General features: G+C 40.4%; 3 protein-coding genes across 3 annotated transcripts; all 3 read right to left on the bottom strand.

Moving 5' to 3' along the window:
• Nucleotides 1-131: 131 nt before the first annotated feature.
• mtg1 (mitochondrial ribosome-associated GTPase 1) lies at nt 132-3582 on the bottom strand. The gene is made up of 11 exons (XM_061086751.1): nt 3352-3582; nt 3199-3263; nt 2537-2641; nt 2358-2444; nt 2190-2246; nt 1759-1849; nt 1613-1674; nt 1426-1522; nt 1233-1314; nt 1011-1123; nt 132-741 (listed from the first exon to the last, which is right to left on the bottom strand). The coding sequence occupies exons 1-11, from the start codon at nt 3452-3454 to the stop codon at nt 644-646; spliced, it is 960 nt and encodes a 319-aa protein (XP_060942734.1). The 5' UTR covers nt 3455-3582; the 3' UTR covers nt 132-643.
• Nucleotides 3583-4296: 714 nt separating this feature from the next.
• On the bottom strand, nt 4297-9792 carry LOC133020243 (peroxisomal N(1)-acetyl-spermine/spermidine oxidase-like). Its single transcript, XM_061086736.1, has 10 exons — nt 9586-9792; nt 8910-9086; nt 8074-8204; nt 7791-7978; nt 7240-7421; nt 6567-6736; nt 6286-6371; nt 5645-5757; nt 5332-5486; nt 4297-5245 (listed from the first exon to the last, which is right to left on the bottom strand). The coding sequence occupies exons 1-10, from the start codon at nt 9740-9742 to the stop codon at nt 5099-5101; spliced, it is 1506 nt and encodes a 501-aa protein (XP_060942719.1). The 5' UTR covers nt 9743-9792; the 3' UTR covers nt 4297-5098.
• Nucleotides 9793-10120: 328 nt separating this feature from the next.
• Nucleotides 10121-14086, bottom strand: LOC133020245 (peroxisomal N(1)-acetyl-spermine/spermidine oxidase-like). The gene is made up of 10 exons (XM_061086738.1): nt 13868-14086; nt 13589-13765; nt 13368-13498; nt 13050-13237; nt 12253-12434; nt 11942-12111; nt 11557-11642; nt 11328-11440; nt 10873-11021; nt 10121-10582 (listed from the first exon to the last, which is right to left on the bottom strand). The coding sequence occupies exons 1-10, from the start codon at nt 14019-14021 to the stop codon at nt 10460-10462; spliced, it is 1473 nt and encodes a 490-aa protein (XP_060942721.1). The 5' UTR covers nt 14022-14086; the 3' UTR covers nt 10121-10459.
• Nucleotides 14087-15173: the final 1087 nt, after the last annotated feature.

Raw genomic sequence — 15173 nt, 5'->3', positions numbered from 1 at the left:
TCTCTCTGAGCAATCAGAATGATTTGCAGTGGTGGTCACTAACACGGCTGTAAAGACCGTTCTCCACAATAATATAGAGTACTGTATACAGGGAAAGCTAAACAGCATTTGGCTTCAATCACCTCAAATCATTGTGAGATTCACACCCTTTTATACTGTATCACTGAAATCATTCCTCAGACCTGTGTGGGAATCACGTCATGGTCTGAGAAACACTCGAGAACAAACTGCTGCTCTCACTGTTACGTCTCTGAACGTTTTTCAGAACCTGGCCATCATCCAGGAAGAGCTTTTTACCTGCAGTACAAACTCAGGAGTAACAGACTGTTCCGTATCTATAAATGCACTGTATTATATGCTACTGTACTTATGTTCATAGTAAAAAAGAATTTGTTATCACTGTCTTTATGCTATTAAATATCCAGTTTACACCAAGTTTTTGTGCAGAGGACACATTTGTTGAATTTTTAAATCATCGATGAACAAAAGAGAATTTATCATGTCCTCAAAATGTCAAAGAAATGAGGACGGAGAGGGACAATATATTTCTGGAGGACACCTTTGTGGTTAAATAGGAATCCTTTCCGGTTGAGGACAAAATCCTGCAACAGTCTCTGGTCGTCTGGTTTTTAAACGGCTCAGCTCAGTCCAATATGACTCGTCCCAGCTCTCCTTTCCTGAAAGCTCGGATGAAATCGTAAGCTGCTGCTGTGTAGTTCGGGATGGTCACTGTGATGTTGCCTGGGGAAAACATTTTAAATACATAGATACGAAGCTGGTTATACAGTCAAACTGAAGAGAAAGTGCATACATTTCTATAGACTTGACTTGTTGTCTTTCCAGTGCTAGATATGGTCCTTTGTAAAAGTCAGTCCGATTACTCTGTGAGTGTTATTTGCACAGACAGCTGCAGGTGATGGCTGTAACTTTATATTCACAATTGAACTGAGAGAAAGCAGAGACTAATTCCATAAGCAGCAGGAGAGTCTGTAGGATTCGTATTTTCTTACCAACTCCAGTAATGGCTTTGACCCGTTGTGTCTTTCTGAGTTTTACAGCGATGCGTTTGAGAACGTGCTGGATGTCATCACTGGGCTCTGGGAGGCTGTATTTTTCCACGTAACTGCACATGAACACACACAAACAGGGAGCAATCACAGTTGATGAGTTTAAGTTAACACACTGATCACATGAAACATCAGACTGTCACAATTTAGAGAAAAGATTCACACCTGAACTTCTCCTGCCTGTTCAGAGAGTAGAGTAAGTAGTCAGCAATCACATCTTCACCAACTAAATGGTCCAGTATAGTTCCTGGAAAAGGACAGAAAAGTATATCTTCAGTTTTGTTTGGCAAATGAAAACAAATGGGACGGATATTCCACTGAACGCAAAGTTTCCATAAAGCTGTTTCCTGAATCTCACCACATAAAGCCAGCTTCATGCCTGTCTCAACACTCTCGATCTTTGGAGGCAGGACTCCTGGCGTGTCCAACAGGTGCATTATGGGTCGCTCGCACACCTGAGCACAAAGGTTGAAACAAACGCTGTACATATGCACATTTAAATAAAGCCATGAACACAGATCCTCAAACATGGCTTCGACGCTTACCTGAATTCTAGTCAGAACCGCTTTAGTTATACCAGGCTCTCCACCCACTCGAGATGCACGACCTGGAATTGGTGTAGAATTACAATATTTATAAGTATGATACCAAATCAATATCCAACAACTCTCAACTATTTTAGGATACAAACCTTTTTTCAAGTTTGTTCTCCTTAATGAGTTAATAAGAGATGACTTCCCCACATTGGGCACTCCAATCACCATCAGGCAGTAATTTGGGTTCTGAAAGTTTTCATGACAAAAATAAAAAGTTAGAATAGATGATTCTATGTTTATCTTTAACATTTAAATACTGAGAAATATTTAACAAATACAAAGTTGGAAATAAATTATTCTTTGTTAAATCAGCTCTACTGAGAAAAAGGATGAGGCTTGCTATTTTTACAGATACGTCATATATCTTATTCATCTTATTGCAGATACGTTGGTAATGTTGTACATGTTGCACAATAAGACACAATAATAATCTTAAAGGTTTTTCTGCACTGGCTGTGTAATTGTCTACTAGCCTTTAGATGATTTTATTCAAAGTTGAAATGAACTAAAACATTTGATTAAATACCTCGTCTCTGTTAAAACGTGGTCCCAACCCTATAATTTCCAGCACCATCGGCACCAACTACATAGAGAAGAAGGGAAAAAAACGGAATAACACATTCATGGTCAGAATTTAAATTCATATTAACTGAAGACAAACTTCTGCAAATGTTTGGTCGATGATGACCTCAACCTTTTTGATGCTGTCATCTCTCTGCTTCAAACAGTCTGTGAACAGAACGTTCTGCACCCCATCTTTTTCTAGCTTCTTCAGGATCCTCTGCAGGGTAAAGGTACGGCGTTTTTTTGTGTTGAATTTTATGCTAATGACATTTGACATTAGTCACATTAAAAAGCAGCAAGGATTTCTACCTGCTTGTTTGTCATATCCGCTAGGTCCATCTTGTTGAGAATGAGAACATGTGGCCTAACGTCGAGAGTCTCCTGAAACAAAGGGTTCCTTCCAGAGAATGGGATGTGCTTGACGTTAAAGAGAAAGCTTTGCATTTAACATCTTCAGTAAACATCAGCAGGGTCGGACTTATGCAGTTCCTACTAGAGACTCTGTGCAATGTCTCTGACTTTTATTTGCTACAATAAATCCTGGCGATAATTAGCAGATGGATGATTTTATTTAACACAGTATGCAACATATAAGCAAAAAATAGTATTAATCAAAGAATGATTCAAGATTGGAATACTATGTTTTATTTTAGTGTTGAACCACTGGTATCCAAGCCTTAAACTACACTTGAAATAAATTGTGGGTGTCATCTTGGCCTGCAGTCTTAGCATCAATGAATAAATTCAACCAGTGCATAAGAGTGTTTTATTGGCTCAGGGACGTCTCTGAGTTCACATCATCATTTCTTCCTGCTTTAAATACTGTAATGCTCTGGTTTTGATTCTGATTTTGTATATTCATCTTTTTCATTCTTCACTTCTGTTGTGCACAAATGCAACAGTTGTTTAATTTTGAGAGGTTCTATCAAAATAAACTTATTAAGGAATAAAATGTTTTTAAAAAAGGATATTCTGGCATCATGTATCTCTATGATACAGTCCACTTTCTTCAGACTGGCTCGCATCTGCTTCAGTCCTACAAACAGTGAGATGAAAAAACTAGTGTTAGCATTTATGATACATGTGTCGCATCGTGGAGATGACCTGTTAGAAGAAGCTGTCACCTTTAGCCATGTGTCCGGGGAACCAGTGAGCCACCTCCCGGCCGCCGAAGTCAAACACGGATCTGAACTTGTCGACATGACGGAGGCAGTGGAACAGTTTCATGGCTCCTGGAGAAAACTACACCTCACTTTCAGAAATGTCTTCATTAAATATTCTACATCTAAATAACCTCCAAGCTGCGAAAGCACTGGACATACTGGTGTGCTACACTGTTTACACGCCGACTTGAATCCACCGTCAAACTATTGTTCCGCTCTTATACTTCTTCTTCTTGTTTTGTCCCCCTTCAGTTATGGGTTAATGGGCGCACGTCTGCCCTCCACAGGGTAAAACGTGAATTACTCTCATTACGATCTGGAACACAGACTGTAGAATGTTGGCCAGAAATATTTGAAGGTTGTGAATGAAAGGGATAGTCACCCAAAAATTAAAAAGGCACTCATTATCTACTTCTCACTATTCTGATGGAGGGGTGGGGGAAGTGTATGAGTCCACAAAACACTTTTGGAGTTAAAGGTAAACAGCGTTGCAGGTGTGTTAACAGTGTGTGCTCAGAAGGACAACACAAAATGTGGGTGTCGTGTTTACATCGCTGCAGATCCAAGTGGATAAATACAGTGACCACTGCTTACGAGGATGTTCAGAGTTTTGTCCATTGTGAGAGGGACTTTGATCAGAGTCCTCTCAGTGGACAAATATATTTTCTTTGGTGGAGGAAAGTCTGTGAGGTCACTGTAATATGAACACTGTACTGGACTCTGTCTAGCTTCATAAACATGTGGAGGGTTACACAGTTGCACAACGGGAACTAAAAAGCACCCACACTGACATGGCACCATTACTCCACTATATCCTTTCATTTATCTTCACAATTATTTCTTCCATATGAATGGTTTAAATTTAAAATTACATTTTATAGAAATATTGTACCCAGAGATCTGACAAACATTTATTTTGTTTTAATGACTTCTTGTTTTCATAGACAAAGGCAGCGCTCAACGTCAGAATCACAAAATGAGTCACAGACCACATTCACACTCAAAACAGAACAGAGAGAAAATCAAGTGTCATCAAGCTTCTCTGACCCTGACGGATTATAGAATCTTCAGACTAATATCTTCTCATCTAAACCTTCTGAGTTCACCCTGAGTGTTTTTCTTCCTGCGGAATACTCTTGGTATGGTAATAATACTAATGTATAATATAAGATAAGGCCACAATCTTCTTTAGTCTGTCATTTCTCAGCATCCATGTTGCTGATCTCAGCTGGATGCTTACACCGTCAATACATTTCACAGTAGGTTTGACTTTATGAAATCCACATACACATGTTATTCTGACTTTGCCAACTTCTTCTTATTACATGATATTTTTTGTGATGTTTGCGTCTTTAAGTTTTTCACTTGACCGCTTTGGCTTGTCATTTTTAATGACACATTAATATAAACACAAATTCCTTTATGTTCTTCAACACTTTTCTAGAACCACTTACATTTCACATTATAATTCAAAATGAATCAAAAGCAGTACAAATGAAAAAGAAATGTGTTAATTAATCAATTCATTGACTAGATGAACTTCTAAGTTAAAATCAATTGATAATCTGAAAACTTTATCAAATTCAGTATTGAAATCAAACTATACAGTGCTTCACTCTCGGGAACTTTCCGATTTTTTAAGTGACAAACATATATAAACAGCAGCTTCTACACAATCAACTCTTCTTGTCAATGCAGCATTTTTCTTTTAAAGCTTGGACTTGAGCGGCTCACTGACGGAGGAGTAGTGAGAGATGAGCCGATCCGCTTCTCTCCTCCCACTGAGAAGAGCTCCATGGACGGTGGAGTAGAAGCAGGGATGAGTAGCCTCTCCAGCGAACAGCACCTGCAGGGGCTGAGACACACAGAATATTCAGAAACAGGATTTTGATTATGTGCGAGCTAGTATGCACATATTTGGGGTTTTGAACATGTAAGTACTTTTGACTGGGATCCCTTCACAGGTAGGGGCTCCCTCATGTTCTCCAGGTCCTGCTCCGAACAGCCTTTTCCAGGGTAACTGTAGGAGCCGCATGTCCAGGGGTCATGGAACCACTGGGAGCGCAGGACTCTCCTCGGGCTGACGGTCGGGTTCCCTAAACACACACACATGCAGACACACGTACACCAGTTGTTCTAAAGATGCTGACAGATTATTTAAAAATAACCAAGGGTCAGAGATATTTTTTTTGACAATATAAAGAGTAACGGATGAGCCTTCAGTGGAGGGGCATTGTGAAATAATAAGACTCACCTGTAAACCTACGGATGAGTTGTGTGACAGCATGTGTGACCTCTTGCTCAGTCAGTGTCTCCATGTGCTCTGACTCATGTCCAGCTATCCAGCCACAGAGCACATGTCCATACCTGAGGGTTTAACCACAAGCAGGACAATGCACCATCAATCAATGCAATTAATTATGAACTAACTATTAGGGATGTTCATCATTGACCATTTAACTGTGAACCGACAATAAGAATTTTGACTATTTATACTATCGCTTCACTTGGACATCGGTACCATCTTAGCAGGTATTCTTTGACGTGGGTATCACAGTTACCAGCCTGTCCCCAGAGTGACTCCACAGCATGTGGACATGTTGCTATTTCGGAATAAAAACCAGTGGAAAAGCAGTCTGCTGAGGAACGAGTGGGCCTGGCCATCGTGGCCGTGTGAACGCTCACAGCTGAAGCGGCAAGTTATAACCATGTCTGTTTGCCTAAGATGCTAAAAACTTGTTTTGAGGCGTTTTTTAACGGACTACATTTTTCCTGAGTGTGACAGACAGGTCTCTGTGTGTGTGAAGGAGAGAGAAAGAGCAAATGCGTGTTGATTATCAGTGAGACACATTTTTTTTTCAAAACACAAGTTAGACAAGCATCATGGATGTTGACCTTTCAGTGGGTTTCAGCACAGTGAAGCCAAACAGCTTCTTTATCCAGGATCCCTGAACGTCTGGCACCATGTCCACAACAGCATCCTGGAGAAGAGCATTAGAAAAATCACAGTTCAAACGTTTTTATGTGTTAAGATGTTTTTTTGCCAACTACTGGAAAACATGTCAAATATCTGAGTCAGATGTATGACAAGTGGAATGTTAATAAAACAAAAGTATTCAAGCATAGCTGGAGCACAAAGTGTTTTTTTCCCTTCATCCAGTGACTTAACATCTCACCTCATCTTCCCATATAAGGTGGATGACCTCACAGTCAGCGTCCCACCACGGGGAATCGAACTCCACAAATATTTTATTGTTTGTTCCGAAACCCAGTCTCTGGACGGAGTGCAGCTTGTGCAGCGGGAGAGGAGGATCAAACAGGGTTGAATGGTGCTTCTTCAGGTATCCTGGGAAAACACGACAAACCGGGACAAGTCATGCTATGATCATTGCTGAACAGCCTCAGTTCATGTTGCTGAAGAATCAAACAAAACAGCAGTCAATAAAAGGTTTCTTTTTAGAAATAGAAAATACAATGTTAATTTGGTTTTTAAAAGCACTTTTATAAGAACATAACATACAATGATAAATGAATCATGCTTTTGACAACACTGACTGGTTATCAACGATCCTAACCAGAGTGACCACTCTAACCAACCAGTACATTTAAACTCTCTCCAGGTGATCCTGATATTGCTTTCGAAATAATATGAGATCACAGTGATAGTTTCATGAGGACACCGTGACCTTGACATTAGACCTTTGGCCAACAAATTATAATCCGATCATCCTTGAGTCCAAGTTGACGTTTGTGCCAAATAATGGCATTCTTGAGATACCATGTTCACATGAATGGGATGGTTAGACGATAGACGATAGTAATTTAGTGTTTGTAGGCATATGAGTTTACCTAGAGGTACTGTGACAATAACATGGTCGGCAGTGATCTTCTCCCCATCATCACACTCAACTTCCACAGGGTTTTCCCTCTTCTCCGAGTTGCTCCAGTGGACACGGCGCACTGGCCGACTGTACGACACCAAACCCCCGGGAAGCTCCGATAACAAGTTTTTGACGATACCTTCAAAGCCGCTGCATGAGGAGGGAAATACATGTTAGAAATAGCAATCAGTTAACTGACAAACAGAATAACGTAGTTTATTATTAATACTCTGGGTTGTTAGGTTTGTTAGATTGACCAGGGCTCTCACTGAAGTCACCTGTCACCTGTATCTGTAATAATCTACTTTCGACTCCCCTAACCCCTGAGCTAACTTTCTAAAACTAAAATTTGCTTATTTATTTTTATAACAAGTCTAAAATATAAATGCAATCTTTAGTTCACTGACCAAATGAGCAACTGCAAGACATCCATTTTACTTAGATTATCAATATGTTGAAATAATGATTTAGTATTGCAATAAAATTAGTTGCTGCACTCTATGCATTTCATGTACGAACCCTGGGAATGTACAGTCCAGTCCAGGAAGAGTCTTATAAAGGCCATAGGCCCCCAGGCCCACCTCATCCAAACTGTGGGCCCCGTTAACGCTGCACTCCACCTTCAGCATGTTGCTGATCGTACACAGCTGCAGAGATCTGGTGTCTGCGTCGATATCTTTCCATTTCTCTTCTGATCGTTGTTGCACCTAAACAAATCCACAGAAGCTCCAGCCATTTCCGACAAGCCAATTTCCAGTGTTAATATGTTAGTCACAGAAAAATAATCAAAATGACAAAGTACCTCTGACCGGATGAAGTCTCCCATATTGGAGAAGGGTTCTCCTCCTTGATTTTGAAATTCTGAACCTTCATTCAGCAACTCAGCAAACATCTCCAGAGCAGGAAAGACGTCCGCAGCATTGAGCTTCCGACCTGCACACATCACATAGCCCACACAACACAGATTAGGGAAAATATCATTAGGTTTACCAACTCGTACCTCACCCACACAACAGTAGGAAGTAACAACCAGACACTAGCTAAATGTCATTAAGCACAATAATGGAAACAATTGCAAAAATAGCTGCAGCTTGGGTCAAATCAGCTCAAATATGATGCTTTTTATGATCCATTCCAGTTCCTGAACGACTGAGGATACTTCAAAGTACTCAACTAAAATATTCCTCATAAATTCAAGAGTCAGAGTCTCATGATGAACCTTCAATGTTTAACTAGCTTTCTGTGCCACAGCAGACTGTTGTAAAACCGGTCTTATCTGAAATCAATAAAGCTCTGTGTCTAAAAGGGAAGGACACAATAACGTGACTATCTACTGCAGGATACATCACTGCACCCTGCACCTGCAGCCATTCACCAGGCTGGCACAAGATGGCAGTTCATCAAAGTACAAGCCAAGTGTTTTCTTTTGTTTACTTTGATATAATAAGGACCTTAGCAGAAAAAGGCAGAACCAAACTATGGTCTAAACCAAAAAAAGACGCATCATATCATACACCATACTATCCCACCAGCACCCACTATACAGCTTACTGAATGGTATAAGGTTTGTAGTGTTGATGTTATGTGTTGGAATGTTGGATTCATATACCAGTCCTACTGTAGGCCATGATTCTTCACCTGAACTGCTGAAGAAGTTGGGTACCCAGGGGGGGTGTCCTCCGACGTCCATGGCCTGGTTTTCGGGGGTGAGGGCCTCTGGGTCCAGGAGTCCGTACTGCTGGGCCAAACAAAACACTGGGTTCTCCTTGCATGGTCCGTGGATCCAGTTTGCCCCAATTTCAACTATCCTATCACCTATAGATGACAAATATACATTAGAGGTTTAAGAAAAGAAGATGGTTATTGTAAAACTGTGTTATTACCTCCAACAAGGAGGTAACTGTATGTATTTTTTTACCCCTGTCTGTTTGTTTGTTTGTCAGCAAGATTACGTTAAAGGTACTGAACGGATATCCACGAAAACTTGGAGGAAGGACATGGGCCAAGAACATTTCCCCCAATTTATCAGAGAATAATTCATGGCACTTGATTTAAAAAAGAATCTGGTTTATTAATCCCCAAAATAATAGAGTAATAAATCGATAATACAGTTAATAACATTACTAGTATGTGATTTAGTTGCTATGAAAGAATCACTTTAACCTTATTTCGATTATCGCAAATACAAAGACGAAAACAACGTTTTCACTGTAAAAACCGTAAATAGTTTATTTCTCCTGAACAGTTTGTAAACAAAGTGCTTGTGAGGGTGCGCGCTCTTGCCTTTTTGGTCTTTTGGACTTTCCATACTCACCTAAAGCTCCAGTTTTGATTCTTCCTCCGCTCCTCGCTGTCGCCTCCAGTATCCGCACATTGTGAAATCCAGCTGTAAAGAGCCCGTGAGCCGCAGATATTCCGGATATACCGCATCCTATTATAACTATTTTGGTGTTAGCGCTCATTGCCTCCATTGCGTTCCACTCTATACGGAGCCGTAGGTGCTCCTTTCAGTCTTCTTCCTCTACAAGTATCAAATCAGATATTGACTTCCGCTCATGGATTTCAAAATAAAATACTCTTTTAGGGAGCAGGGAAAAAAAGGGTTGAAATACTAAGGTATTCCCATGTGGCTGAACTATGTTAAATATATCTTCTAACTGTGTTACCTTAAAACAAATTATTTATCGCCAAACATGAAACTGAACCGCCTGAACACAAAACACATACATAGGCTACATACATACTTGCAAACATAGATATATTCACACACACACACACACACACACTCACACACACACAGACACACAATGTATATTCCATTGTTCAATTGTTTTATTCTTGTCACCGTACATTATGATTCTTCCACCACTGAAAAAATAATTTAACAATGTCAGGTTACTGCATTATTACTATAGATTATTTAGATGATTATTGTTTTAAAAGGTTAGTCATTTGGGTCAATCTATGGCTTTTATAACAATGTCAAACTTGTTGGTGGACGGTTTAAACAAACAAAAAACAAGACATTAGGATTAATGCACGAGAACTAAATACATATTATTTTATTACTTTTTCTTCTTCATCATAATCTGGTGCCTACCACAATGCAACAGGAAAAGACGACCCAAAAACATAACATTCCACATGTCACGAAGGGATAACAATATGGATGTGTTTAATCTGGTGGTTTAAACGGAGGAGTAGTGAGAGATGAGCCGATCAGCTTCTCTCCACCCAGTGAGAAGAGCTCCGTGGACGGTGGAGTAGTAGCAGGGATGAGTAGCCTCTCCAGCGAACAACACCTGCAGGGGCTGTGGAAACAGTTTTCATTACACTTTACTCATTTATTCGGGTTCAATGGCATAAACCTTTTGCTTTAACGTCTCATTATTGTTATTATTTGTGTTATTATAACTTTTTTATGATATGTTGTAAGGTCTTAAGGACCAAAAATCGAATTTTGGAAAAGCTATATTCAATGTGCTCTACAAAAAACATCTGGGATAAAAAAAAGAAAAAAATTGTTGACATCTCCAACCCGTAGGTTGTCTATATTTGAAATGTGCGTTTGTGTGTAAATGAAACCGGTTTGTTTGTGTACCTGTGGTCCCTTCGTAGGCAGCGGCTCCATCATGTCCTCCAAGTCCTGTGCTGTACATCCTACTGCTGGGTGACTGTATGATCCACATGTCCAGGGGTCGTGAAACCACTGTGTGCGCACGATTCTCCTTGGAGTGATGGTGGGGTTTCCTATACGCAGATAACACACACAGTTACGATGCCAGGGACCGTCCTCAAATGACAAATGATCACTTCAAAAATGTTTTGGATCAACTGTCAAAACAGTGAATAGATTAATGAATCAATACTGTTTATTGGATTATAACACAAATCTTGGATTGTTGTAAAAAATACAACGGAGATGGAAAGATTTTAAGTTAGTAATTATAAAGAGGATAACAATATAATGAGTAATGAATATCAGTGACACTAGTTTCTGATCTTTTAAATCATAACCTTTTTCTTATTGCAAGACGCAACTTCACCCTGACTTACGTGTGAATAAACGGACGAGCTCCGTGACCCCGCATCTGACTTCCTCCTCACTGAGCGTCTCCATATACTCTGCTTCATGCCCAGCAATCCAGCCACAGAGAACATGGCTGTTCCTGTGAGTTTCAGGGATGATTTTATTACTCTCTGGATCTATGAACTTACATGGAAACGTTATAGAGGGGAAAAGTAGCTATACAGCGACAGTTTGGGTGTTTACTATTGTACTTACCTTTCAGAAGGTTGGTGCACAGTGAAGCCAACAATCTTGCGCATCCAGGACTTTCTCATATCGGACACCTGCTCTGAGGGGTCGTCCTGAAGAGACACAGGGTGTAAAATAAAAATTTCAAAAATGATGTTCATCAATATGTAACCTTTTCCCAGCAGAGCAGAGCAGTCGTAGTAAGTTAAGTTTATAAGTATCACATACTGGTATGTTATTTTATTTTAAATTTAAAAGTGACGAAATCCATTTAATTTGAGACCTGATATTTAACAGTGTCCAGTTGCAAACTATCACAGGACACTGGGCAATATTCTGTCATGCTAAATAAAATTCAAATACTTGTTCTGAGCATGTTTTTTTAATCGTGGTTAACAGTCCCACTCCAGACCTTGCCTGTCCACAGCAGATAGATGATCTCACAGTCAGGATCCCACCACGGTGAATCGAACTCCATAAATATTTTGTCGCATGTTCCAAATCCTAGTTTCTGGAGGGAGTGAAGCTTGTGCACTGGTAGAGGTGGACAGAACAGGGTTGAGTGGTGCTTCTTAAGGTATCCTGGAAAGAGAAAAATTACACGAACATACTATATCACGTCATCCCTCTTCTATTTCTGGTTACAATAGGTTACTGTGTTGTGATATAATAAGAAATCCTGAAAATATTGACCTACGAACAACTATAGAAACAGAGAGGTACCTAGAGGTATTGTGACAATAACATGATCAGCAGCGATCATCTCGCCGTCCTCACACTCAACCGTCACCACGTGTTCTCCGCCCCCCGCGTTGTTCCAGTGGACGCACCGCACAGGATGATTGTAGGACACTAAATCCCAAGGGAGCTCTGACATCAAGCTCTCGATCAGGGATTCCATGCCGCTGCAACAAGTCAAGTAAGGTCAGATCTATATATATGGCACATTAAAAACAGCAGGAGCCATAATGCTTTACAAACATTGAAAAGGAGGCCAAAGTAGGATGGAAAAAAAGATAAGTGAATACATTTTGTAGAAAAGAAAATTACAGTAAAAGGTATAGACATCTTCGTCTGAATATGAATGAGATATCTGTATTCTTTTTTTTCAGTTTCGTGGCTGTACTGTGTTAGAAATGTCATCAACATGGCCACTTACTCCCAGTAACATTTTCCTGCTGTGTTCGCTTATGGGCCCACTCGAACATTCTCTATTTTCTCTAAGCTCCGGAGAATGTCCCGAGCAGCTGACTCAGACATTTGTGTTCTCACATACAGACCCTCCATATAATTTTTTAAGAGAATAACTACAGTTCAGTGCAGGACTAAAGGCAGCTCAAGTTGAAAAGGTCAACCAAGAGTTCAAGTGAAACTTTGTACTAAATGAACCTCATCTATGTCAACTTAATAATCCATTAATCGACTAACTGGATGGTGAGAAGCCTCCCTCAAGAAAACCATAACATTTATCCTCATTTATGTTATTACCCATTACTTGATATATGAGATGCTATGCAGACCTTGGAATGGTGCAGTCCAGTCCAGCTAGATTCTTGTACATAGTAAACCCCACCAGGTCCAAGTCATCCATGCTGTGAGCGGCATTGTCACAGCACTCCATCTTCGTCAGGGTACTGATGGCACACATCAGCAGCTCCCTGGTGGTTTCATCCTTATCTTTCCATCTCTCTTCTGCTCGTTGTGGCAACTGCACAAATACCAAACTGTCAAGAGCACACAAAGACGAATGCAAACAGACGTTCTTCGGTTCATCATCGAGAGCTTCTGAAATATTTGCGTCAGTTATTGAGTGTCGGTCACTGACAGTCAGCGTGTACCTCAGATCGTATGAAATCCCCAACGCTGGCCCACGGTGTTTCTTCTCCGTTCTTAATCCATTCAAGATCTTCCATCAGATCAACATGCATCTCTACAGCAGGAATCATGTGTTCAGCGATCAGCCTCTGACCTGCACGTTACCCCACAGAATATGAAACATTAATTACGAGAGTGAAAATGGGAAAAATAGTTTGTTGAAACTGCTTCTACATCAGGTGACCTGAACTGCTGAACCAGTTGGGTACAAAGGGAGGTCTTTCATCAACAGCATTGGCCTGGTTCTCTTCAGTGAGGGCCTCTGGATCCAGGAGGTCATAGTCCCGGGACAAACAAAACACTGGGTTCTCCTCAGATGGGCCGTGGATATAAGACGCACCTATCTCTGTAATGGTATTACCTATAGAGGGAAAACAGATCTGCCTGTGTTTAGGAGGAAAGGAGGAGTGTATGTTTATGTTAAACCAGACTGAAAGAACACACCTTGAACATGTTTCCTTACCCAGTTTGGCAGTTTTTATTCTTCCTCCGCTCCTCGCAGTTGCCTCCAGGATCCGCACGTTGTGAAATCCAGCTTGAAAGAGCCTGTGTGCCGCAGATATTCCTGATATCCCGCATCCTATTATTACAGTCTTTGGTTCTCTGTTGTCAGCCATTCTCGCCCAAAATCAAACAGGGAAATGAAGAAATGCAAACTGAGGCAAAAAAGACAAAGAGAGGAACGACGAGGCTGCGAGAGGGAGGAGAAGTGGTAAGGGTCCCATGACTCACTCCACTCCACCTGTTTCTTAACATATTCTCATGCTCCATGCTCAGGAATTTAGAAGTGACAGGGCTCTAGAGACATGACCCACAGGTAAATTCCAGAGAATTGGCTGCAGTGGTTACCCAGAATTTGCATTTCACACTTGCGCAACATAGCGGGAGGTTCTCTGCACAGACACATTCTGTGATGCATTAACTCTGATCAAGTGATTTTCTTGACAACAAACAGACAGTGGTGTCAGCTCTTATTACCACATCCTCTCTTGACATCTTTGTTGGAGATTTCAACATGTATGACGCCGCTTTTTCATTTTTGCATCTGTCGCGTGTGAATCCAGCGGGGGATCCCCTGCTGTGTTCTCACATCGACTTCTCCTGGATTTCTACGGACATTATACTCGGGGGGGCCAGACGGAGACAGTCCGCAGAAACTATGCAGCATCTTACTCATGACACTCATCTCAATTTGAAGTTGATCTGATGTAAGCCCTGGTACAAGTACCTCAAAGTAAAAATGTGGAATATGGCCAAAAAGGCCACCAAATGCAAAAAAACAGGCTTCCTGTGGCGTTTTTCAAATAGCACCTTTTTTGTTTGTCTGGTCATGATACACATGTGTATCGATTTTTGTGAAGATCGGTCAATTTGAACATGTTCCCTTACATGTTGGTAAGAATAATTTATAATATATAATAATTAGGGCTGGGCAACGATTAAGTTTTAATCGCGATTAATCGCATGATTTCCCTGATTAATCACGATTAATCGCATTTGTATACGCAAAATCCAATAATGAATTAAAAAGTAGTGTATAGCGCAATTTTATTTTCAATGTTCTGCCATATAAACGAAAGTGCCATAACATTTGTTGTGCAAACACTTTTAACATCAGCATTTAATACAGTAGCAGTTAAATAAAATATTCAGTGTAAATCTCAACTTAACAATGTTTTCAAAGCAAATACAAAATTGAAGCTCAATGCCACTGCCAGGGCATTAATGTTATCCTCTTCGTTATGAAAAATGTATACTCCTCCCTGTGT

This window comes from Limanda limanda, chromosome 15 (assembly GCF_963576545.1).
Source record: "Limanda limanda chromosome 15, fLimLim1.1, whole genome shotgun sequence".
NCBI classification, from domain to species: domain Eukaryota; kingdom Metazoa; phylum Chordata; class Actinopteri; order Pleuronectiformes; family Pleuronectidae; genus Limanda; species Limanda limanda.
This window is presented reverse-complemented; position numbering and strand designations above follow the sequence as displayed.